Here is a 23,802-nt window from a genome sequence, read left to right as displayed (position 1 = left end):
AATGTATACAGGTTTTTAGGATTTTTTCCCTATTTTTTATTTTTTACTAAACAGCATTTCCTTTTTTTTTTATAAACCAGAAAAAACTAAACTCTACAGAGAAAGTCCCCTACCCGCAGTCTTCTGCTGCTGATAGAGATTGACATCAAGCTGTACAGCGCAGTCGAAAACATACTTACATCTGAGCTCATTTACAGGTACAGCCATAATCAAGGCACAAAGATCTACAAGTAGATTTGTTTTTCTTTCAATTAAGTTGTACAAAATAATATTACATTTTACAGTCTGTACAGGATAATTCAACCTTGCACAGTGTACAAGTTAACAAAAAAAAGAGAACAATACATTTTTCTCCCCCCCACCACCCCCCTCCCCTCCCCTCCCCTCCCATCAGTATCTCTAAGCTAAAAGGATGGTTTGTGTGGAAAAAGGAGGCAGGTCCGAGTCCGTGGAGGCAGCAGGGCTAAGGTGCGGAGAGCTCAGTCCCTTTTCCTTCATTTAAATCCGTCTTCATGTCGTCATATATTTCCTGCCCCTTCCCACTTTAATCTTTCGCTCCACATGTCTCTCGGCTGCTCGGTGCACCCTGCAGCTCGGCAAGCTAACATCGTGACAGGGCAATAAATATTGTGATGCTACATTGTGTGTATGCTTCCTCTGGAGAAAAAACAACAACAACAACAACAACAACAACAGCAACAACAGCAACAACAACAACAAAAAAAGTTATTAAGGAACCTGATGCAAAGTGCATTTATCTCTTCATCCACTCGGTTCCCCTGCATCCACTCCCGTTGCTCTCCGGGTTTTGTCGCCGTCCAGTCGTCTTCCACGCGGAGAGAAGAAGCAGGCCGGAGGGGGTGACGGGGCAAAATTAAAAAAATAAGAAAAAAAGAAAAGAAAGGGTAGGTGGGGGAGGGTAAGGGTCATGGTGGTGATGCCAGCTTTAAACCAGCAGGTGACACACAAACATGAACACACACATGCGCGCTTATATGGCAATCCTCCGTCTCTTCATTACATACAAACACACGCACGCACACTGCCTCTACAGTGAGGTCCTGTAGGTGTGTTTTTATGTATCCACACCCACCAGTCCAGGTCCAATGTCAAAGCCAAAAGACAGACAGACACAAGGGGGCAAAAACAAAGGAGGTAGCCCAAGGCTTAGTGGAATGACAAAAATCAAGGCTTTCAAAAGGAAGGATTAAAAGTAAAAGAAGAGAAAAAAAAATAATAGCGGCACGCAACAACTTTGTTCCCCAATCTTCCTTTCACGTCGGTGAAATGGGGATGAATCGGTCTCAGAGAAAGAAAAAAGTACAAAAAGCTAAGAAGTTAAGAAGAGGAAGAGGATTTGACACACTTCAGTAGTACTTCATAGTCCTCGACAGGAGGGGTGGTCGGGGTTGTTGAGGGTTTCTTTGAGGGAGGAGGGGTGAGGGGTTAGGTGGAGGTGGAGGAGCTGGAGGAGGAAGGGTTCGTCAAGGATGCAGAATGGTGGAGAAAAACACAGAAGGCTGACGGAGGCGGTCTCCCATCACAAGAGTTCGTACTGCCGCAGGTGCATTCTCTGGATGATGTCCCGGCAGTCATTGAACACCCGCCGGATGTTCTCTGTGTCCACGGCGCAGGTGAAGTGAGGGTAGCAGTAGTGTCTGCCGTCGCCACTCGCAGTGCTGATCCGCTGAGGGGAAAAGACAGGACAGACGTTAGGGGGATGAAATATAACCTAAGCTCCTCTGATGGTGATTTTTAACCCTTAAGAGTAGTCTCTGAATTCCTTCAATCCTCACGTCTGTCGCTGCTTCTGATCTTTGACCTTCTGAAATGCACATTAGGTTAAGTTTCAAATTAGACTGCTTCCTGTCCCTGTGACTTTGTGAGTTCTGTGAGCTTTGAGGCGTCTGAGCAGTTCATTCAGTCATTTACCATCTGTGGTTTTCATATCAAGTGAGTCCAGACTGTGGCTTTCCTCATTTACTTTAGCACACGCCCACTTTGATGTCTACTGTCAAGGGCTGAAGTTTACCCATGATTGTAAAATTATTACTTTTAGGAAATATTTCACTTTTATCCCAAGATTCTTTGCAATAAATGAACAGCACCTCAGATAATCAAACATTTAATCACATTCACTCAAATTTTCTGTTGTCATTCCTTCATTTGTGGCATTTTAACAATTCCTATTAAAAGTGGAAAAGGCCAACCTTAAAGAATAATTTATCGATCTATTTAACAGCTGATTGGTTATTTGGGAGCATCTGACCATCCTAATAAATCTGACCTGGTGTTATTCTGCTGCAGTGGACTATACAAACAATATGACGAATATATGAAGTTTGGAGAAGGCGTGTTTGTTTTAGTACAAATTATATTCTGTATCCAAGCGCACACAGACATCCAAATACATTCATGTAAAAAATGTCAGGGTCTTGCGGGTATGTTTCCCAGGAAACAGGAGCAGATTTTGGTGAGAAATTTACAGTATTCAACTGTAGTACCGCCCTTACTAGAAACTGAGATAACTGATTTGACCTGTGCTAAATACGGCTTTTGTGACCACAAAGGAGGCTAACATATTTCAGACAATAGCCCCACATCTGGTGCCAAGAGGCGGGGATGTCCATCAACATGACTGGATGGTAAAAACTTTGTTCTTCAGCAGCACATCTACAGACAACTTGTCCTCATGAGACGGTAACAATCAGCAGAAATATTTTATCAAGTTCAAAGCAACATAAAATGTCTGCATTTGTGTTTGGCAGCACCACGTACAACACTGAGTTGTGAATTAACAGGACAAGGCTGTTCATGGCAGGACACCCTTTAACTTCAGCTCACTTCAAACTGTCCAGAAACAGGGATATACTTACAAGAAACTCGTCTCGGATGAAGAACTTAGCTCTCGTCACTCTTGGGTCTTCACCAGGTTCAGGAGTTGCTAAAAGGACAAGGGATTCACAGTTAACACTGACCGACGTAAAGAGAAACCCTATTAGTACTTCTGGTATTTCAGTGGGGCACAAACCTTCATTTGGTATGGTGTAGCGAGCATATTCAGGGAAGTAGTCTTCAATTTTGGATTTTCCAGCTAATACTTTCTCAGCCAGCATGTCCTGCTTGTTCAGGAATAATATGACCGATATAGTGCGTAACCATCTGAAAAAACAAATCCACAAACACCATTAAAGAAACAGTAGAAGTTTCTTTCATGTGTGTGAATACATCAGAAGGGAAACGATGGGATTTGCATTTCAGCTCTCTGGACTTAATTAACAACAACTGAATTATGTAGAACACAATTATTCAGACATTTCTCATGGACACTTTTTGGAAGTAAAACAGTTCAGACCCCCTTAACTCTCTTTGAGGAAATTAAGTAAAGAGTCAATCCTTAGAACATGAGTTTAGTTTCTATGACATGGGGATGTGTTAATAATGCATCTTGGGAGGAACTCTTTTTTTTGTTGCTGTTTTTAAACCATCATTAGCAAGTCTGACAGTAAAGACACAAAAGGAAATTATGGGCGAGAGAGCTGGGGAACGGCACACAACAACTAGCTGAACTCGAACTAGGAGCAATGCGGATCGCAGCCTGCGCCTTTACTCCTAACCATGAGGGTACCGTATCGTTAGGGAAATTCGTTTTTTTTCCCACTTCTAGATCAACTTACTGGCTGACCAGCATTTTGTTTCAACAGCTACAGGGATTTCCACAGGACGACTTTCTTTCTTTATATTTGGTTGGACTCAAAGTGTATAAAACGCTTTTCTGTTAAATTTAAATGTTTGGGAATGCTGCAGGAGGCTTGTGCATCTTATCCCTATCAACTTGAGTCTGCATTTCTAAAAGTTTCTTTAATACAATGTTATTATGGACAGTTGTTAAAAAGAACAAAAGACAACAGTACCTTGGTTGACAAATACAGAATGTCCCTTTTAGTTGAGTTTTAGAGATTAAACCGTTGAAGTTGCCCTCATTTGCAATAATGTCGAGTTACATACGAGTTAAAAATAAATAGGACAAACACAGATAAGAATAAAAATCTGTTCAAATAGTTACACATTGAGGCAGGGAGTGTTTTTTAATAAATCTGAGAGCAGAAATATAAACCATGTCTAGGAGTTTAAGACTAGAAGGAGCAGGACGTCTATAGATGACATCCCCAAAATCCAAAACTGATAGGAAAACTGCCTCAACAATCCTCTTTATATTAATTCTAAGGAAGATGGTTCTGTTTCTGTAAAAAGGAGACGAGTATTCAAGAGAAGAATTTAGGCTTCTAACTTAGTTCATGCACCACCTTTTGACCTCACTGAACTTACATTGTTGATTTAAGAACTTGGACTGTAGTAAGCAAGATAAGAAAGGAGCAACGCAGCAGCTGGACCCGACATGAGGCTTCAGATGAGAGGAATGAACCACTCGGCTCAAGCTTCATTCATGTTTCTCACTCACCTGTTGTTCCAAATACTGCGGAAGAGGTCCAGGGCTTCCCGTAGCCTGTTGGTGTTATTGTCTTCCCTTATTACCATGTTGTAGCTGCTGCTGGCCACCACGAAGATGATAGCAGTGACGTCTGGAAGGAGAAGAGAGATACTACATCAGGACAGATCAACCCGACATTAAACATGTGTGTAAGAATAACCCAAAAAATAATAAAGTGACGTGATGCTGAAGCTGGTAGAAAATACGTGGCAGGAGGTGACCGAGTCGTTGGGCGAGGACGTACAGTGTGGCTATTTAAAGAAGAACAAGAACAAAAAAGGCTGAAAGTCTCACCATTAAAGCACTGGATCCATTTTCTCCTTTCATCTCTCTGGCCCCCAACATCAAACATGCTATGCAGGAGACAAAATACTGGGTCAGACTCAGAAACAATAATCAAAATGTAATCAAAGAGTTCATCTCTCTAGTGCGATGGTCAGGTACACATTGAACTGTAGTTGGCCAGCCTGAGAACATTTGTAAGTATTCATATACAGATACTTTTTTTTTTTTAATCATCACAAAAGATTTTCTGTCTTGAGCTAATTCTGCTCCTAATCTCAGATGTGGTAAACGAGATCCTAGATCTTAATGCGACAAGTCTGGATACATTAAAAATCAATTTGGGAACAAAGAATATGAAGAACAGCATTATATGCACGTACTCAGTGGCCTGTGTGAGCGTGGATGGATGTTTGGAAGTCATCAAAGCTGAATAATAAAAAAAGGCACACCCAAAGGGAAGTCATGTCCCAGAGCTTTTATATCAATCATTTGGGATGATATAATTTGATACAAAGGCCCGTTTCAGATGGTAGAATAAGTCTGTTGTGTCTGCGACAGTGGAAATGGGTCATCTCATCTGACATCATCAAAGCAGTTACGAAACATTTACTCTAACTTTTTTTGGCTGCTCTTATAACTTCAACCAATGGTCAATAACGTTCAACTGGCTCAGAAATCACACCAGTGGACCGCAGAGGATTAATTTAACATTTCAGGCACTTAGATGACGTTCTTTTCCACCTCAGCTTCCAGCCGCAGAGCTGGTTGGGGTTTAGTGTTTTGTTCCAAGGACACATTGCTGTTAGGGGGTACGAACTTATGACACTTCAGGCTCTTAACACGAGGCCAAGGTAAATATAGCAATAACACCCAGGGGGGGATTCTTAACTGGGATTATTGGTACAACCGCGTAAAGAAAAAAAGTGTGTCGACTCAATAATGTTTTGCGGCAAATTATTTGCAGAAACTGGAAAATGCCAGGGGAAACTCCTTTCCAGGAATGGGTGACTGGGTTAGGAAACGTTGCTGCATAGGAAAGAATGCGGACAAGACACAAGATATTTCCTTAAGTTCGGGCACTTTGTCTTTTGGGTTGATCCCTCTTGTTTCTGTTTTGGTGGCTGACTCTAGGAAATTCGGATGTTTTGTGTTTGGAAGCAGGCCTTATCTTTTCTGATTTATATTACTGATAATATTAGTGATAAAAATCACAAGCCATAAAAAAGTATGTTTTCCAGAGCTTCTTTGGTCATATTATATGATTACAAATGTATGTAGGCAGAGTTTTTCTCAAATTATTAAACTTATATATAAGCTGCAAACAAACTAAGGTGGCAAATGAAAAATGTTTGGAGAATTATCAGCCTGGCCGGAGCATGTCTTTGAATAAGCTGACTGTTCAGAAAAATGTGATGCAATTAAGAATGAACTATCAATCGGTATAATTAGTCAATATACTGGCATATTAAAAACATGCCTTCATTGTGTGGTTTCACTTCTGAGGGAAAGCTGAGAAAGACTTACTGAAAGTTCACTTTGTCTACTTGGAACCTCGTCTCGAAAATCCCTGAAGTTAACACTCGGCAGCGTAGCAGGTCCTGTAAAACATGGAAACGAAGATGTATCCAATTCAGTAAAGCAAGCAAGCTTTTGGAGGGGAATTACAAACTACGAAGTTTGCACATTAAAGGGACGACGCACCTGGTCTGTTGGTGTGTAGTCATTCTGTCTTACAGAGTCAATTCTGTCCAGGAAACTGCAAAGAGAGAAAAAAAAAACAAATTTAGACTAAGGTCTATACTTTAATATCAGCTGTAGAAATGTGATTGTTATTAAGATTCAACTACATAAAACAATTTGTCACTACGCATGAAAGCTAGGCAATTAATGAGATCAGTCTCCCTAAATACTGATTTCTAAAAATAATTTCATAAGTCTGATATACTGAATCCAAAACAGTCAAAACCAAATAACAAACAGGGGACCAGAGCTCCTCTCACAGCTATCTATTAATTAAATCTGATCATACGTCACGAATGCTACATCATTCATTAGACCTATCTGTTGTGCTGCGTCAGTTTGAACAGTTATTTAAACGTTCATGTGAGTTACACCGGATGCTGCAAAAGGCAGCCGCCATGTCCGACTCCCTTTGGAGGCTCAGTAGGCCGGTGTTAAGTCAGCTGGTTGCCACAAGAGGGCAGGGCTGCTCAGTCTGGGCTATTTTGGTCTGTCTCTAGCCAGAGTGATTACATAAGGCGGTTATTGTGGAGGTTAGACAGCTTGCTGTTGCCATCTCTTCACTACTGAGAGATGTGCAGCAGTAGCAGCAGCAGTAGCAGCAGCTGGGCCTCTCTGCAACACAGCAGGCTCAGGACAACGGGGCTGGGGACACACGGTCACACAGGCCCCGTTAAAGGAAGGCACCACATAATTAAAAGGACTCCTGCAATGCTGGTCAAAATGTATATAGACTTTAATAAACGGTCCATTATTGGTATTTGCAGAGACATGGTTCATTATGATATGATATGCTTTACATCTGGACAAATAAAAATAAAAACATACCATAAAACTGACTTACTACAGCAACAGTGGACCATTACAGAGTTTCGAAATAAACTGAAGCCCCAAGCCAAAATGCCCTTAAAAATACATATGTTACAGATATGTTTGCCAGCATGAAAATGTGTTACTCTCAAAAAGACACTAAGGCTGCGTTCAGACTGCAGGCTACAGTGACCCAAATCAGATATTTTTGCTCATACGTAACTCAGATCAGATTGTTTTTTAACAGTGTGAACAGCCCGAGTCACATGGAACCTGATCTTTTCCAGTTCGGATTTGGGACACTTTCATATGTGGTCCAAATCAGACACAGGTTGGATTTTCAAAAGTGCAACCTCAGTCTGGACAATCAGATCGGAATTCATGCGACTCTGAAGTCGCTCCAGAGTCAGAAACTGTAATGATTACAATGACAAGGAAACAAATTTGGGAAACTTTGCCATAAAGCCGCAGAAATGGGACCCTGGAAGGAAACCGGGAGAGGGCAATGAAAAATGGAAGTCTCCCATGAAAATCGAGAGGTTGGCAAGTATGAGCTTTTCCAGGCAGTGACTAGTTCCAAGTGGAGTCCGATACAGGCCACATTTGAAAGATAATGTGAACAGTGAATCAAAAAAATAAAAAAATAAAAATTCTCATTTGGGAAATAAATTGGAGCTTTAAGGCCTGCAGTGTGAACAAAGCCTAAATAACACAAAAAGTAAATAACAGAAAAGTAAATAAAACTACAGTGGAGAGAATAGTGCAAGGTATATTTTACTATGAAAGCAAATTAAGCAGACAACACAGCAGAGGAGATAAAGGTGCGTCAGGTATTTCTGGAGGAGAAGAGTTCCAAGCCTAAAGCTGAAGTTGGTGAGTGAATCCGGTAAGTAGGACACAGATGTGGACCAAACAGCCTACATTTTTTACCCGTACCGTTTGTGGCTTCAGCATGTCACAAGACAGTCAACACGGAAACCTGACGCAAAGAAGATCAGTAACCAGGGTTTCAGCCAGGGATGGTTTGTCATTTCATTTTCAATTCAACCATAAAAAGTAGCACACTGAACACGCCCATGTAGAGCTAAATAACAGACAATGAACGCTCTATTATGAACCATTAGATAACTGAGACTCCGCTCATGTGCTCTGACAATAATGTTTTCATCACACGACTTCATTTCGGCCTCTCACAGTCCACACAAAAGGAGAAGTAAGGCTATTTCTGAGAGAGCACTAGACTTTCTCACACAGAGTTCATATACAGTAGATGCATCTACTGTAACACCAGATACACCACATACGGTATGGAGGAAAGGAGGGGAGCATTTAAAGTTAGGCAACTGCATACTATATTACACTAATGATTAATCTACAAATTGTTTTTATTGACTTGTTTAGTTATCAGAATGTCACAAAAATGACAAAAGTGGCATAAAAAAGTCCTTATCTATTATTTTAGTGCACACTACACTATGTACTTATTAACTAGAGGAGGTACATGTGCTAAGTCATCTCAGAGGTCTAATTCAGTATGAAAAATTCCCACAAGGGGTCCACACCTTGTCTATTAACTTACAACTTGACCTTTGGACGGTTGTTACTTTTGCAAAACTGAACTGATGATTTAGACCTTAAACTCATCCTGAACTTTAACCTCTCTAAAAGACCTTTAACACCAAAAACCTGAAGCTTATAGGCAGCCTGACGGGTTTATGGCCACTAATAGCACTACAGAGTAATGTTTTCATAACAGGTTTTTGTATCTGATGCTCCCAAACTTTTTTCCCCTTTAAAACAAAGCTATGTCTCCTGGCACCCCCTCATAGTAGTTGTTAATCTACTATGTTTAATTTTCCCTTATCAGATTTCTTCATGTAAAGACCTTTAAGAGGTCTGAAGAGGTAAAACTACTTAATATTTCACAAGAAAGACAACAATTTGTTGTGTAGAATTAAATCTTTTCTCATTTCTCACCTGGGCAATGGTCTCATTAACCACTAGATTTAACTAGTAACTCCTAGTGGGCTTCCCAACACTTAGGTTCGGAACAGAGTGACATGATAACTATATCTATTGACAATAGAAGTCAGTTATGCCTAGAGACTGCTGGTGGTACCCAAAAAGGAAGCAATGGAAAGAAAAAAAACAAAACATGAACAAGTCTAGAAGGTGAAGAAACGATGTAGGGTTAAAAATCATTCTCAGAAAAGGCTTGACAAATGTTTTACAAGGTGGGAAATGTGTTAAAAATGTATGTTCAATCTTACTGGATTACGGCAGCAACAAACGTTTTATTTATTTTTCATCATTCATTAGTCTGCTGATTATGTTCCTGATTAACTGTTTTCAAAAACCCAAGGTGATGTCATCCAATTGCTTGTTATATCAGACAAAACCTAAAGATATTCAGCTATCACCACATAAAACAAAGAGAATCAGCAAATTACTGCTTGAAAGTCTGAACTGAATTACTATTATTATCGACTAACAAATGAGTCAAATTCTGTTTCAGCTCTATAACATAGATACAATATACAGATGAGTATCTCTCACACTCACACACACACACACACACACACACACACACACACACCTCTCTCCTCTGAGCAGAGCAGACACAGACATTTATTCACACACAAAACCTCCAAAAATCTTCTGCCCCATCACTGCAACAATGTGGGAGTATTTTTAGTCAGCCTTGCAGAAACCTAGCTAGGTTATAATTACTGAGCGCTTTCTGACTGCCATGTGACAGAAGTACTATTGGTAGAGCACTGGAGAGCCAAATATAGTCCTCGTACGCAGCAATAAAGAATAAACAAAAAAGGGTCCTGGATCCAGGAAAAACGGCAAAAAAGATAACATTGATTACCGAGTGGCCATCCAGATAATGCCCTATCAAAAAGTTTGGGTGCAGTTTTCGGTGACTAAGGCTGTTCTGGTCGAGCACTAAAAAAAGACGAGCTGGGTTTCAGGTCCAGGGAAATCTGTGGCTTGCGTTGGTTTCTTCAATTTCTTCCCAGAACTGTTCTCCCCTGGCATCAGGCATCAGGATGTGATGTGGTCTTTTTGTCAAATTTGTGGATTTGAGGGATAACATGCTGGCAATTCTTCCACTTTGTTCTTAGCACTTCTACAGCACATGTATGGCAAATTATGATTTATTCTGTTATGAATTTGTCACAGTGTTTGTGTTTTTTTTTCACTTTAAAGTCTGTTATTAATCACATTAATCCAGCTGTAATTTCTCATTTAATTTTTATCCTCACACACTACCCCCCTCTGCTATAAAGAGGCACTTTATTATTCTATTTAATTGGCAGGTTGAATAAAAAAAAAAAATTTAAATAAAGAACTCCACTACTATCTTGTCTATTACAGTCTCTCTCTCTTTCTGTCTGCAGGGCTGGGTTGTCTCTGTTTTTAGCCAAAACACATTGTACTCGTCCTGCGGGCCAGTCTGTGTTGCTATGTATAGGCTTTTGTTGTGGACAGTATCACTTGACTTGGCCTGGTCTCTCTGTGTTGTTGGCCTCATCTTTCCATAAAACACAGACACAACCATGAATACACACACACACACACACAGTCCAGGTCACATGTTGCTGCCCATTGAGCAGAAAGGGAGGTAGAGGGAAGATGGTGATGGTGGTAGTGCAGAGGCGGGGGCATTAAAACGCTTCGCACCGGGGCTTGGGGACATGGGTCACCCACCTCCACTGGGGGGGGCTTCTCCCTGAACCAGTGCACTGATACAAGCTCTCATTAGGTCGCTTTTGGAGAGCCACAACAAACAAATAAATAAACAGGCCTAAATACAAATAAAAGCTAAAAACGTTTGTTCAGAAGTAAGTAGAAGTGCAAAGAAGTGAACCAAACGGCAACAATTTCATTCACGTTTAAGTCAAAACAAACTGTGTGTATTCAGACAACACATGTCCAACAACAAAGAGTCAGACGTGAATATGTACAAAGAGTATAAAGACAGTGGGAAGTTCCAACAACGCTGGAATAAAGTCTGGAAAAACATCCCCTCAACAGGCAGGCAACCTTCACATCAACCAACGGCCTCATGCGCTCATTTGATAATTGGGTTGACTTTTTACAAATAGTGGGCCATCTTTAATTAGCAGTGCAGAGGATCCGATCAATAGTTTCCATATTTTGAGCCGCTCAGGCCAGCATAATGGACTTTCACTTTAGTCTCCAACTGACTGGTGACAGCCCTTTAAAACTCACTGCTGGACACAGCAGCAGCACCACGGTTTCAAGCTGGTAAAGCTTTATTTAAATATTTTCAAAGGGCCTATATATATTTTTCTGTGTCATATATTCACTGTATTATGTTTTGTCATGACCCACAAGAACTTTTTAAAATAAACAATCCACAACATAGAATAAAAGGAGTATGAGCAGTACAACATTGCTGAATTACAAACAGAAAAAAAGAGGTCTTGAGTTACTTAAGAGAGATCTTAAGTAACTCAAAGTTCATTGAGAGAACACCACACCACAACTTTCTGACAAACAAATGATTTTTGGGATGAGCAAAAAGCAGAAAAATGCCAGTATAAGGATGGACTGCTCATTACAAAACAGGACACTAAATGAACAGATTTAAAAACAAATAAAACAAACAGAATCACCATTTCAAATCATGGATCTACAAAGCACAATATAATTTCCCAGAAGTCAAGATGACATTGTTAATTTGTCTTGTTTTGTCTGACCAACAGTCCAAATCACAAAGATATTCGGTTTACAATATTTAACACATATACATAAGTAATACATCCTCTGAAAACAGAGAATATTTGGTGTTTTTACATGAAAAATTACTGAAATTGCTTATTACTTTTCGGTCAATAAAATCAATATATCAATTACCAATTATTTTAGCAACAACTTGGATCATTCCTAAAATGATCTGTCTGTCAAACGTTAACCTAATATTTCTACTTGGGAACTTTTCCGTCATACTTCGTCTGTCTGCTCTTACAAAACACACCCAGTATTACAACAAAACCAGCTGCACTACACAGCTCATCACACAACGCAGACCGTCAGAGGCGCTGAGCTGGTACAGCACACGGAGCCATGTGCAGCAGGACAAAGCGAAGGTGGAGCTGTGCAGGATCCTGGTCACCTAGTGGAAAGATCTGAGCCTGGGGTTCAACTCATCCATCCAAACAGGAACACTGTGCAGTTTGGGAGATGGATCTGAATCTAGACAAATCCATCAACGGCTCAGTGGGTACTTCCTAAATATAGGAGCAAGAACGGAGACACTCCTGAAAGTCAAACCAAATCTTGTGTAAACAAAAGTGCCTGCTTTATCTCAATTCGCCTTCCAGGGCTGCATCAAGTCATGGTTTTGAAAGGTGTTGTATAAAAATGTACAATACATTGTAATGCCCTTTTGTGTCTGCTCAATGTCTACATGGACCATTACATTACCTCTACTTAAAATAGACTCAGCCCCCAACATCAAGCCACAGTGGGAACATGGGGACTCTGTCAGGCCTGAACCATGTCCCATGTGGAGCACACTGACATTGACTTATGGGTTTCTGTAAATAACATTGAAGCCTAACATCGATACACTATCAGCTACTGTCAGCTACTGAATTAGTCTGCGCCAAAAATAGAAAAACTAAATAAGTCTAATCAACAATATCATGAAGGTTTCAATTCTTTCGCCTGTAAACAACCACAGCCTCCATGTCAAATTAGTTGTTCCGCTTTGGAGTCAACCGATGACCCAGTGAAAATTAGCTTTTCCTCTTTTCCTCTAATCAAAAGTCAATAACCAATGACTAATATCAGACAGGGTAGTCTACAGTATCAGTGCAGATTGCATAAGCCTGAACCGAGCCATGCCGGGTGACCTGAACCAAATCCACACAGAAGAAACTTAATTTTCAATAAATAAAAGTTAATATAATTTTCAATTCTTATTTTAAGATGTTAAACATGCAGATTTCTCTGGATGAACACTCAAGGAGTTGGGGCCTGTGTGCTGTTTGTGTAGTATCACAAACTGGCCTCCGGGTGGCATCCCTTCGCTCCTGCTGCACACCGCCTCTCTTCCACACTGACCCTGCCTGCTTATAGCAGCTGGGTTCCCATAGCAACCCCAGTCGGTCCATACCACTCCTCTCTCGTCTCTCTCTATCAACCCCACCTCCCTCGTCTCTTCCTAAGCCAGGCCACACTTGTATCCTGCCATTCCCAGACTCTCCCATACATCAACACAAAGCAGAACCGTGCTGTGTGCTAGCTTTCTACATTGTATGTGTGTCACTGTGTGTGAGCGAGTGCCTTTGGTGGGAGGGCACAGCAAATGTAGGCTTATGAAGACAGATTATTTTAGAGTGCCACCGTCTCAAGCACACAACCAAAAATAAGTCACATTTTCAGTAAAGGGGAGGAATGTAATGTGTAGTCTGTAAGACGTAAAGAGACACTAAGTTTCCGAGTTCTGTCACAACCTGACAGACGCAGAGACAGTTGTGATAAATTAGACGCGCAGGGTTTATTTGAGTTGAGAGCTTAACAGTGGGTATAACTGATAAGGATGTTACAAGTCACAGAGCAGTCAGTGGGAGTCCCGTGAGATGGACCTGGCTACGGTAATGCACACTGGAAAATGACACTTTATGGCCAAGTGGTTACCTCAAACTGCGGTGATGTTGTGACAGCTTTGTAACTACCCTCTGTGGAGAAAGCAACACATCCTCCACCCCACAAAAAAAATATTTATAATAATTTTTTGTGCACTGGGATGCAGCTAGTCATCAAATTACCAGGTTAGTTTCTTATTTCTGTTTTACCAGCAGATCAGGGGAAATGGATTTGGAGTGATTTGATGTGTTGGTGATTAGAGGGATATCTGTAAAGAGTGTACAGTGTCATTACTTTGCCAATAAACAGGTGAGAACAGCAGCAAGGAAGCATTGGTGATATTGCAGATTATTCCAGTACTTCCTTGTAAAAAGAAAAAGAATAAGAAAAAAAAAGAAAAACACTACTCTTGGTCAATTGTCCATTTAATAACTACAAGATCCACTGATTTACCGCATAGCTTTTAAGATGTGCCAAATCTAATGTCAATACACCAAAATCTACTAATTTTCTTTTCAACATAAAATCAAGTGAATCTCTACTTTCTATGTTGGACACTTTGTCTAAAGTTTCACGTAGAAATGCTAGTGGAATCCAGTCAAAGCACAATTAGCACTAACATCTTCTAAGAGAGATGAGGGCTGTATGTCTTTAAATGCGCATCGTGACATCATGTCCTGCTTATTTATATAACTATATTAATATTTCAGTCAAGTTTTCAGTAAAGTTTTAGTAAATGTAAACGTATGTTTGTAAGTTTCCATTTTTATTATTATCATCATAACAATCTGACATTTACTTTCTCGAATGGTCTAGAAAAAGTCAGAAAAAGCCTAATGTCATCAAATTCTTTGTTTTGTCTGACTAATGCTGAAAAACCCAAATATACAAAAGTCTATAATCACATTAAACAAACAGAAGCACCAAATCCTCACATGTTTTTACTTGAGAAATAACTTAAATGATTTGCCGGTTGCTCAAAATCCTATATAAATATTAATTTTCTGTTGATCGACTAATGGATTTGCTTTAGCTACAGTTTCAGGTGGTTGTGCTCCAGAAGACACAAAGCGAAAAATTAGTAAGTAACATGCACAAAGGGACCTGTAAGTGCTTTACACCTTTGTTTAACTTGTAGCAACAGTAAAAACACATCAGGTGTGGACTGTAATTAAATTTCAAAATAAATATTGTTTTAGAGTACAGTATTAGAAAAGAAACCACAACGGTGTACAAAGAGGAACTGGATGTTCCCCTGACATAGTATATTCTTTCATCACGACAATTTGAGATGTGGCCCATATCTATGTGGTCAGCATGGAGAAGCTCAAGAAACTCAGGTTAAGAATGCCTACAACAATAAATCATCCAACCAAACCGCCCAACCATGGCTTGTGCTGGAGCCAAATGTTTACTTAAGTTAGCCTCCAAGCTACCTCCTTCAGCCTGGCCTGACGAAACAGCCCGCAGCTCAAACTGTCTAGGCAAACAAACCGCTGTGACAGAAAAATATAAAAGGTTTCTATAAATAGCTTTGTGCCCCCTTCTGACCACATTCCACAAGAGGTGAAAGTTGAGGCTTGTTTGACGAGAACCCAAGATGGAGGGAGACCTTTTACCTGGGTGTGGCTGGACACCGCTAACTGCTAGCCTCACTGCTAGCCAGGCCTACAGGCTACACAACCGCAGCTACAGGACACAACCAGGCCGAACTCTGAGCATGGGGAAGCTGAAATCCTCATGTGATCCAAAACATGCTAACTTTAATGCTAAACACACATGGTCATGTGCGTTTTGATTGATTTTGCGCGGCTCCAAGTCTGCTTCTGCTCACTCTGATGGGCCGGCTTGGCAGCAACAGGGAGAGTGTGTGAAGCTTGGAGCCCCTGTCATGATTAGACAGCAAAATGTCTCCTCGCGTGTCAAACCCCGCTTTGATCACTTCAGCTCCCCCCTCTCTGTCTCTAGCAGTGACAGAAATGGTTGAGCAGTGTGTGTGTGTGTGTGTGTGTGTGTGTGTGTGGAGTAGGGGGAGACAGAGCGAGCAGGAAAGCATATGGGTGCATTCATACACTCGCAATGATTTGTTTTATGGCAGGGCATTAAGAGAAGAGCAGGTATGGCCAGACAGTGTGTAGTCACTCACACACATACACAAAACCAACACAGAGGCGTTTTGTGTCTCACCTTCTGCTACTGACCTTCCCTTTGTTTACAGCGCATTGCCGGGATACTCCCTTTGATTCGGCTGCGCACACGTGACCCTCCGCCAGTTTCTGCTCTGCAGTGCTGCTGCTAAAAATAGCCTCAGCTTGCCCTGGCTCCACAGCTAGTTTACATAAGCTCTAAGGGGGGTGGGGAGCGACAGAGGGGGGAGAGAAAGGAGGGGAGCGAGGAGGGTGAGCCTCAGTTGGGGGGGGGGGGGGGGGGCTCTATGGACGACCATTCCGCAATCTCTGAACAGGGAACCTGCAGCGCCACTGTTGTCCTCCAGCAGTCGGTGCCTTTACACTCCTGGTCAACAGCAGGGTGTGTATGTGTTTGAGAGAGAGAAAAGGTATGTGTGTGCGTAGTCGGCACACAGTAACAGACTCGCAGATATCCGCCATTCACCAGCCTCACTCTGTCTGTCCTTTAAAATGGACGCACATTTTAACCCAAAAATAAAAATCTATTTATAGATACAATTCCCCTTATTTAAGTGGAACATAAATTCCCATTTTTTCTCTGCACACTGTTGAGACACACACACACACACACACACACACACACACACACACACACACGTCAAAGAGACAAAACTAACAGTTAACTCAAACCTACAAACAATCCACAGGGAAAAGGGTGATTTATCTTAGTTTTGATACATTTTGATATAGATTTTGATTTTTTAGAATAGATCCAACTCATTGACTAAACTAAATACTGGCTGTCAGAGCCTCTGGTCTCTAGAAACACACTGGTGGTGTAGCTAATCTTGTGACAAGTAGCATGCTATGCTGGGCAGCTTTAGGCTCTCTTAACGGTTTCCAAACGCCGAGGCGAGCGGAGAGCTTCAAGAACTTTAAACTTCCACAGTACTTTAAAACACTTACCTAATGGACAGTTAAAGTAACACTTAATAATAGGTCCTTCTGTTAAACTTGAAGATATTAACATGTTAACATCGCCGGCTGTAGCTCATGAGGTAAAGCGGTTCATCCACTAATCAGAACATCAGCGTTTTGACCCTCGGCTCCTCCAGTCTGCATCTCGAAGTGTCCTTGGGCAAGATACTGAACCCCAAATTACAAAGTGTGTGAGTGTATGTGAATGATGGCACCTTGTGTGGCCATCAGTGTATGAATATGTGTGAACGGGTTGACTGTGACATGTAGACTACAAAGGTGCGATATAAGCATAGTCCATTTATCTTTTAAACTATGCCCTGTCTGAAATATAAGGTTTACACACACGCACACTTTGGAAAAGACTTCATATAGAGAACCATGTGTTCTGCAACATCCTCTCCGCTGTTGCTTGCTGGCCTCAAGAGAGGACTAAATAGATAGACAGAGAGAGAGGAAGAGGGATAGTGGCAGAGAGAGAGAGAGTAGAGAGTCAGTCCCACAGGGGGCTCTAACAACCTTAAGGACAGTGGTTTGTGTAGATGGAGTCCCACTGAGCATCCAGAAGATCAGAGTCTACAGTTCAAAACCACTCCTTCTTTTCCTCAGAAATCATGCACACATCCACACACTCTCAGATATATTCACATGAACACACACAAACACTGCCATAGTACCCCCTTTGAGTATTCCTCAGTCAGCTGAAAGCAGGGTCATCTGATTTAAGCGAGTTACACAAAGGTTTTTGCTAATCTGGATTAAGGTCTTTTATGATTCTTTTCACGAAGAAAGTTTTTTGGGGTTTTTTTAACGGTGCAGTTATAAATATGATGTGAACTGCACTATAGCAAACGTTAGAGTTAACATCACTGATCATTACCAAATTCACTAGAAATAGATGTACTAGAAATAGATAAAGAGATTTAATTAACAAAACTGAAACTACTTAGGCCATTTTTAAGAGTTTGTTTGCTGCAAGTGGCTAAACTAGAAAAAAAAGTGAGCATAGCAAAAAAATAGATAAACATTAATAGTTCAAAATGCATTTCAAAGCACTTAAAATTCTCACTCTAAATAAAATGTGTTTCACAAACATTTTTGAAGGTTGAATCTGCAATAAGGATACATCTTACTAAAACAAACGATAAGGTGTTTTGGTTCTTTCTTTTAATTACTCAAAAAGCTTTCTGTATACCTCGCTATCACTGAAGGTGTGTCTGGTTAACATCACTGACCCATGCTTTAAAGATGCATAAATTCAAAATATGACTTCAGATTTCATTCACAAACTATGCAAAGCCCTAAACTGGACAAGACAATACAGTCCATGAAGGTTTAACACAATTTCAAATACTGCTCTGGCTGCAGTGAGACAAACATCCCAGCAGAAAATCAATTTCTTATGCTTTAAAAGTAACCCAATAACCACTTTGAAAAAAGTTATTACACTGAAATATAAACACATAGATCAGTTCAGACATGTAAGTAGAGCCCAGACCCTGTCACAGCCAGCATCACTCCTTGGTATTATACTGTGTGTATCAAATCAGCTAAAACATTAAGATATGAAGCAACTTATTGGTGACAGAAAAAAAGCTGCAGTGACATGCAGCCGGTGTATAAATATCACTCTCTCGGGCTCTTCCATGAACAGAAGAGGATCCTTATTGAGGAGAGCCACTGTTTGCTAAGCGTAGCCCCTCTGTTTCTGCAGGCCCTTCAGGGGCCGGGGATGGCTGACAATGCTGGCCATTCTTAGCACTTTACTGCCTCAGATGACTGTGTCAGTGGCCCCCAGGCTGGTGACAGAGTCCCGTGACCAGCACTACACCCCAGCCCCAACCCAGGCCAAGAACCAGACCCAGCCTTAGATAAGTATGTCTATCCACAGTCCCATCTCCAGGACCTCGGGACTGTTGGAGATCTGTCACGTCCCAGCTGTACCTCTCCATCCTGGACCAAATACACCACATTACATCCTGACTGAATATGATCCTTGTAAATTTGAACAATTGGGATGCACTGGGTATCATTAAAGTTAAAACTGCATTCATCTTTTTATGCTGAAATTTTTGGAATTCCTATTTACACCTTCTTAAACCCTGAGAACAGCAGATGAAGGATTCAATGTATTTAATAGCAAACAGTCTTTATTATTATTATTATTATTATTATGATGATGATGAGGAGGAAATAAATTCCTTCACCTGACAGGAGGGATGAGACAGGGTGCTCAAAGTCCTTACATTCTATATCTTAGAGCTGCAATGATTAGCTTGAGAAACGGAAGAGTAACTATTCCTATTTTGATAATTGATTCATTGTGTCAGCTCTTTTTTAAGCATAAACTCCAAACATTGGTTCTAAACTTGGTTCCAGCTTCTCCGCTGCTTTTCTATATCACTGTAAATTATATATCCTTTCAGTTTTGGACTGTTGGTCAGACAAAACAAGACATTTGAAGACGTCCCCTTGCACTCTGAGAAACTGTCATGGACATTTTTCACCATTTTCTAGACAATGAAAATAATCCGCAGATTATTCGATAAAGATAATAATCATTAGATGCAGCTATGCTGTATTTCTGTATATAATGATGACACCCATTTTCCAATCCACCCTGAATAGCCCCCACTTCCCCCCAGGATTTGATCTTTGCCACTTCCATTTAATCCTCATTAGGGTCAATGGTGCAAAAAACTGTGAAACGTCCGACCTGAACGAAGAAAGAACAGTAGGAAATGGTTGCATTTTTTTGTTGATCGACTAATCAATAAGTCTAATAATTGTTTCAGCTCTAATGACAAGATATTGCAAAACGTCATTTTTTTCCAAATCCCATTATTCTTGTTATATTGTTATATAGCAGTACATCCCTGTGGATTAACAGCTATTATATTAATTCAGGATACACAAAGCTGCCAGATTAAACTTTTCTTATTAGTATCGCAGATTTCTAAACTACAATGATCACATTGCATTGAACCTTAGACAAAAAGCATGGTGTCTCTTAAATAGGCAGTGGTCTTTTGACTCAATCTGATTAAAGGGAAGCTACGTTTGTTGGCCACTCCATACGTTTTATAGGTACATAATTTACAATCACAAAAAATATGAATTATAAAAAAAGTTTACAGCATCTAAAGCAAATTCCCGCCTCATCACACATAAAGCCCAGCTGTATCCCTAAAGCTCATTCCTTCGTACTCCAACAATAACAATAATCCACAACAGTAAGAAATACCCTTAGTATATGAGTTGTGTCACATTTGGTGGGGGATTGCAAGAAACACTCACCGCACACAAACACAAAAAGCAGAGAGGCCTGGAAGTTCAGATTTGCATGTGAAAAAGTGTTTGATTTTGCCGTTGACACATCCAAGGCATTGTAATGGAACCAGCCCGCCGCTGCTGAAAATAGCTCATAATCAATCAACTGGCAGACACATATCTGTGCTCTTAAAACGTATAAATGTGCAATGCAGAGGGCAGGATCAATGGGTGACAGGATTCCAAAAGCATCGATATGGACATGCTCTTTGGCATAACAAACGCTCGCCATCAGCCCCCACTTATTTCCTGTGCCTTTGTCAAATGAGCCGTCCGGCATTAGGCTGAAAAAAACATATCTGCCAGTGGAGCAAGGTCTGTGAAGGACAGACAACACAGATGAAATGGTGGAGGTATACAATAGGCCTTCCCAAAATGTAAATACCACATATCTAACCAAATTTCCTTCCGCTGTGATCTTGTTTGGTGGACAATATTTCTATTGTGTTTTGCTGTAAGCATGCAAGGTTGCTGCCTGCCAATCTGTTCCTCCCACAAAACAGCCACAGGTAGGCCAACTTCCTCTTTAATTTACTTTCACAGTGACTAAAAGCACTCTTATCACATTTGTGATCCAAGACATAGTCAACAACACAAACACAAGTCTGTGCAGGTTCCATACAAAAAAAGAGAGCGAGCAAGTGTTAAAAACAAAAGTTAAAGAATTGAAATGAAAGCTTCCTGGACTGCCTACAAGATTACAAGAGTCAGTGCTAGCTCAAAAGCAGCTAGCACTGAGAATAGGGGACAAGCTATGAGACAGACCCTTGTAGACAAACATGTCTCGTTAGACAAGTTAGACGAATAGCCAAAACAACACATTTGTTTAAATACAGCTAAAGTCTAAAGTTATGACCTCTGCTCTTTTCCTTTCAACCTAGTTGGCCACTGAAGCTGTCTACCAGTGTTTCACTACTTCCAGGATACTCACTAAGAACAGTTAGTATAGATTAATGGTCATAATAACAATAGGCGTGTGTGTGTGTGTGTGTGTGTGTGTATACACAGTGTGTATGGGGGGGCCCTTATACACAGACAGGTCTGCTGCCATGTAGGACAGAGTATCTATGAATGCCCTCCATCCACATAGTTCATTCAGAGGTTAAAACTGAGAGAGGAAGTAAGTGAGAAGCCACGCAGACTGACAAATTCTAGACATCAAACACTCTGACAATAGAGGCATATTGTGATGTTTCTACGCAACAGTGATATTTCTAAATGAATTGAAATGACAAGGAAAAGCACATGAGCAACTAGACACAACAGCTATCATTTAACTGAACAGCCATTCAAGTAAGAAAAACTCTTACTTTTGTAAACTAAACTAGACCCCGACCGATTAATCGGCCGATATGAGCTAATTGCATTTAATCGGTATCAGCCGTTTATAACAGCAGATATATGACTACTAAAAAAGAAAGAGTCAGATCCTTCACTCATGTCATGAGTGTTGCATAGTTTGCCCACCAGAGGGCGCGCTGCAGCTCCCCTATTAACAACACTGCCTCACCACAAAAACCACAGAAGAAAACAAGAGGCTGACCGGAGTCCACAAGAGCACAGCAAGTAGAAACAACATACAGAATGACTGTGTTAGCGGTGAGTTGGTCATTTGTCACATTAATTACATGACATAAATTAAATAATAATAAAACAGCCCCAATCACTTCTCCTCTCCTCAAAACATTCATGACTTGCTAATCCTCCCGTTCCTGGCTTCCTCCCGGCTCACCGCAGTATGTTTAATGTTATGGTAGTTGAGAGCTGGAGGCTACGCTGCTGACAAAAGTGATTGTAAATTTATTTCTGAAACAGTGTGTCAGTTCTAGCGAAGTGTCCTCTCATTTGTCCCTAGTTCATCACTTCTAAATATTCTCTAAAATCACGTAACGTTACAGCAGGTAACGCTGCCCGTTGCTAAATTAACCACAAAGCTAATGCTGTGTTTATCAGTGGTGGAGCGCAAATGTTGTTAATGAGCCATTAAACTATAGTTTCTGACGTAATCTAAATTTATCTGCGAGCCGTTTGTTTGTAGTTTTAGTCGTTGTGTCGGGAAATGATTTAACCAGAGCAGACACGTAAATATACGTGAGTTGAACAAGAATCTAACTGGCTTCCTGCCAGACAAAGTTGCAGGTCCTTGTTGTAGACAAGTCATGTAGTATTAGATGTATTCAACAGCAGGTCACTGTAGTAACGTTATCGTAGATGGCATGATTTAAACAGATGGTGGTTGAGAAATGGTTACTCATAGCTTTGGTTAGAATTACAGAGTGCTGGTAAAGGGATAAACTAGATGTGAATATGTTACATTGAAATTACAGCAGATTATGTGTAAAGTGAAATACACATGCCTATTCCCTCTCACTCTCTCTGTTTACAGATGGCTGAAAAACTTGCACCTTCCAGCAGGAAATATTTATTGATGTGCAATTGTTTACATGTTAAGTTGTTGAGACTGCAATGTATTTTATTAACATAATCCGTTTAGGAAAAGATTTTATAGCCCACATACAGAACAGCTTTCATCAGTGGCCATTTCTAAGGAAAGTGGTCTACTATCCAAATCATTCTGAAAATATAAATATCGGCTCATAAATCGATATCGGTATCGGCCCCTAAAAACCCTCATCAGTCGGATTCTACACTAAACCCCATGGAGCTGTGACTTATTATCATTTTTTATCTCCTTTACACACTAGTAATATAAATTTGTTAGCTTGATGATGATTTATTGGCCAAACATACAATTGTTCACTAGTTGTTAAACAATCAGGGGGAGCAACTTAACAGTCCAAAAGGCGGTGCTAGGACAGCAAGAGAAGCAATCAAAGGGACAAAAAAATATTGAAGAGGAGGACTTTTGAAACAGGGAGGTCAACTGGGACTTAAAATAAACAATTAAGCATCAGTCATTTGGCAGTACTTTGGATTTGGAAGAGTAGGTGTATCTTCCAGCAAAGAAAAGTAAAGACAGGAAGTAAAGCAATCAAGTTCAAAACCAATACACGCACTCAAACACCAGAGAAGTCACATATAAACCAGCACCACTCAATTTAAATACTGTCTGCTTTTCCCTGTCTTCATTTTACTGTGTTAATGTTTGCTCATGTCACAGGGCAGCTGTATTTTGAGTGCTTCAGCTAGTTGCAACCCTCAGTGGTCTCAGTTATCACAATATAGAATATTCTTTCTGATTTCGACATTCAGAAGACCACTGTATTTACATAGTTGTAAAGGACATTCAGAAAGGATATTTTAAATGTTTATGATACCACAATATTATATGTTATCATCATGATCCTGGAATATGGACTAAAATAAACACTTGCTGATGCTTTTTTACATATTGTGCAGTTGTACTGCACACAGACAGACTGACTTAGAGCAGCAAAGACTAACACAGGC

The 23,802-nt window shown here is 40.5% G+C and overlaps 1 protein-coding gene across 3 annotated transcripts in view; it reads right to left on the bottom strand.

The window, feature by feature from the left end:
* Positions 1 to 385: 385 nt before the first annotated feature.
* The window catches only part of LOC123972379 (guanine nucleotide-binding protein G(olf) subunit alpha), a 45,707-nt gene continuing 22,290 nt past the window's right edge, over positions 386 to 23,802 (bottom strand). For 2 of the 3 annotated variants that reach the window (XM_046051861.1, XM_046051863.1), the window contains exons 6-12: positions 6,479 to 6,533; positions 6,302 to 6,375; positions 4,787 to 4,845; positions 4,463 to 4,583; positions 3,032 to 3,162; positions 2,877 to 2,944; positions 386 to 1,687 (exon numbers count right to left, since the gene is read on the bottom strand). In XM_046051861.1, the coding sequence (XP_045907817.1) occupies positions 1,541 to 1,687; positions 2,877 to 2,944; positions 3,032 to 3,162; positions 4,463 to 4,583; positions 4,787 to 4,845; positions 6,302 to 6,375; positions 6,479 to 6,533 (655 nt within the window). In that variant the 3' untranslated portion in view covers positions 386 to 1,540. Of the gene's footprint in view, positions 1,688 to 2,876; positions 3,163 to 4,462; positions 4,584 to 4,786; positions 4,846 to 6,301; positions 6,376 to 6,478; positions 6,534 to 23,802 lie in introns of all 3 variants that reach the window. The other variant, XM_046051862.1, reaches the window with a different exon arrangement.

Source organism: Micropterus dolomieu, linkage group LG06 (assembly GCF_021292245.1).
Source record: "Micropterus dolomieu isolate WLL.071019.BEF.003 ecotype Adirondacks linkage group LG06, ASM2129224v1, whole genome shotgun sequence".
NCBI classification, from domain to species: domain Eukaryota; kingdom Metazoa; phylum Chordata; class Actinopteri; order Centrarchiformes; family Centrarchidae; genus Micropterus; species Micropterus dolomieu.
This window is presented reverse-complemented; position numbering and strand designations above follow the sequence as displayed.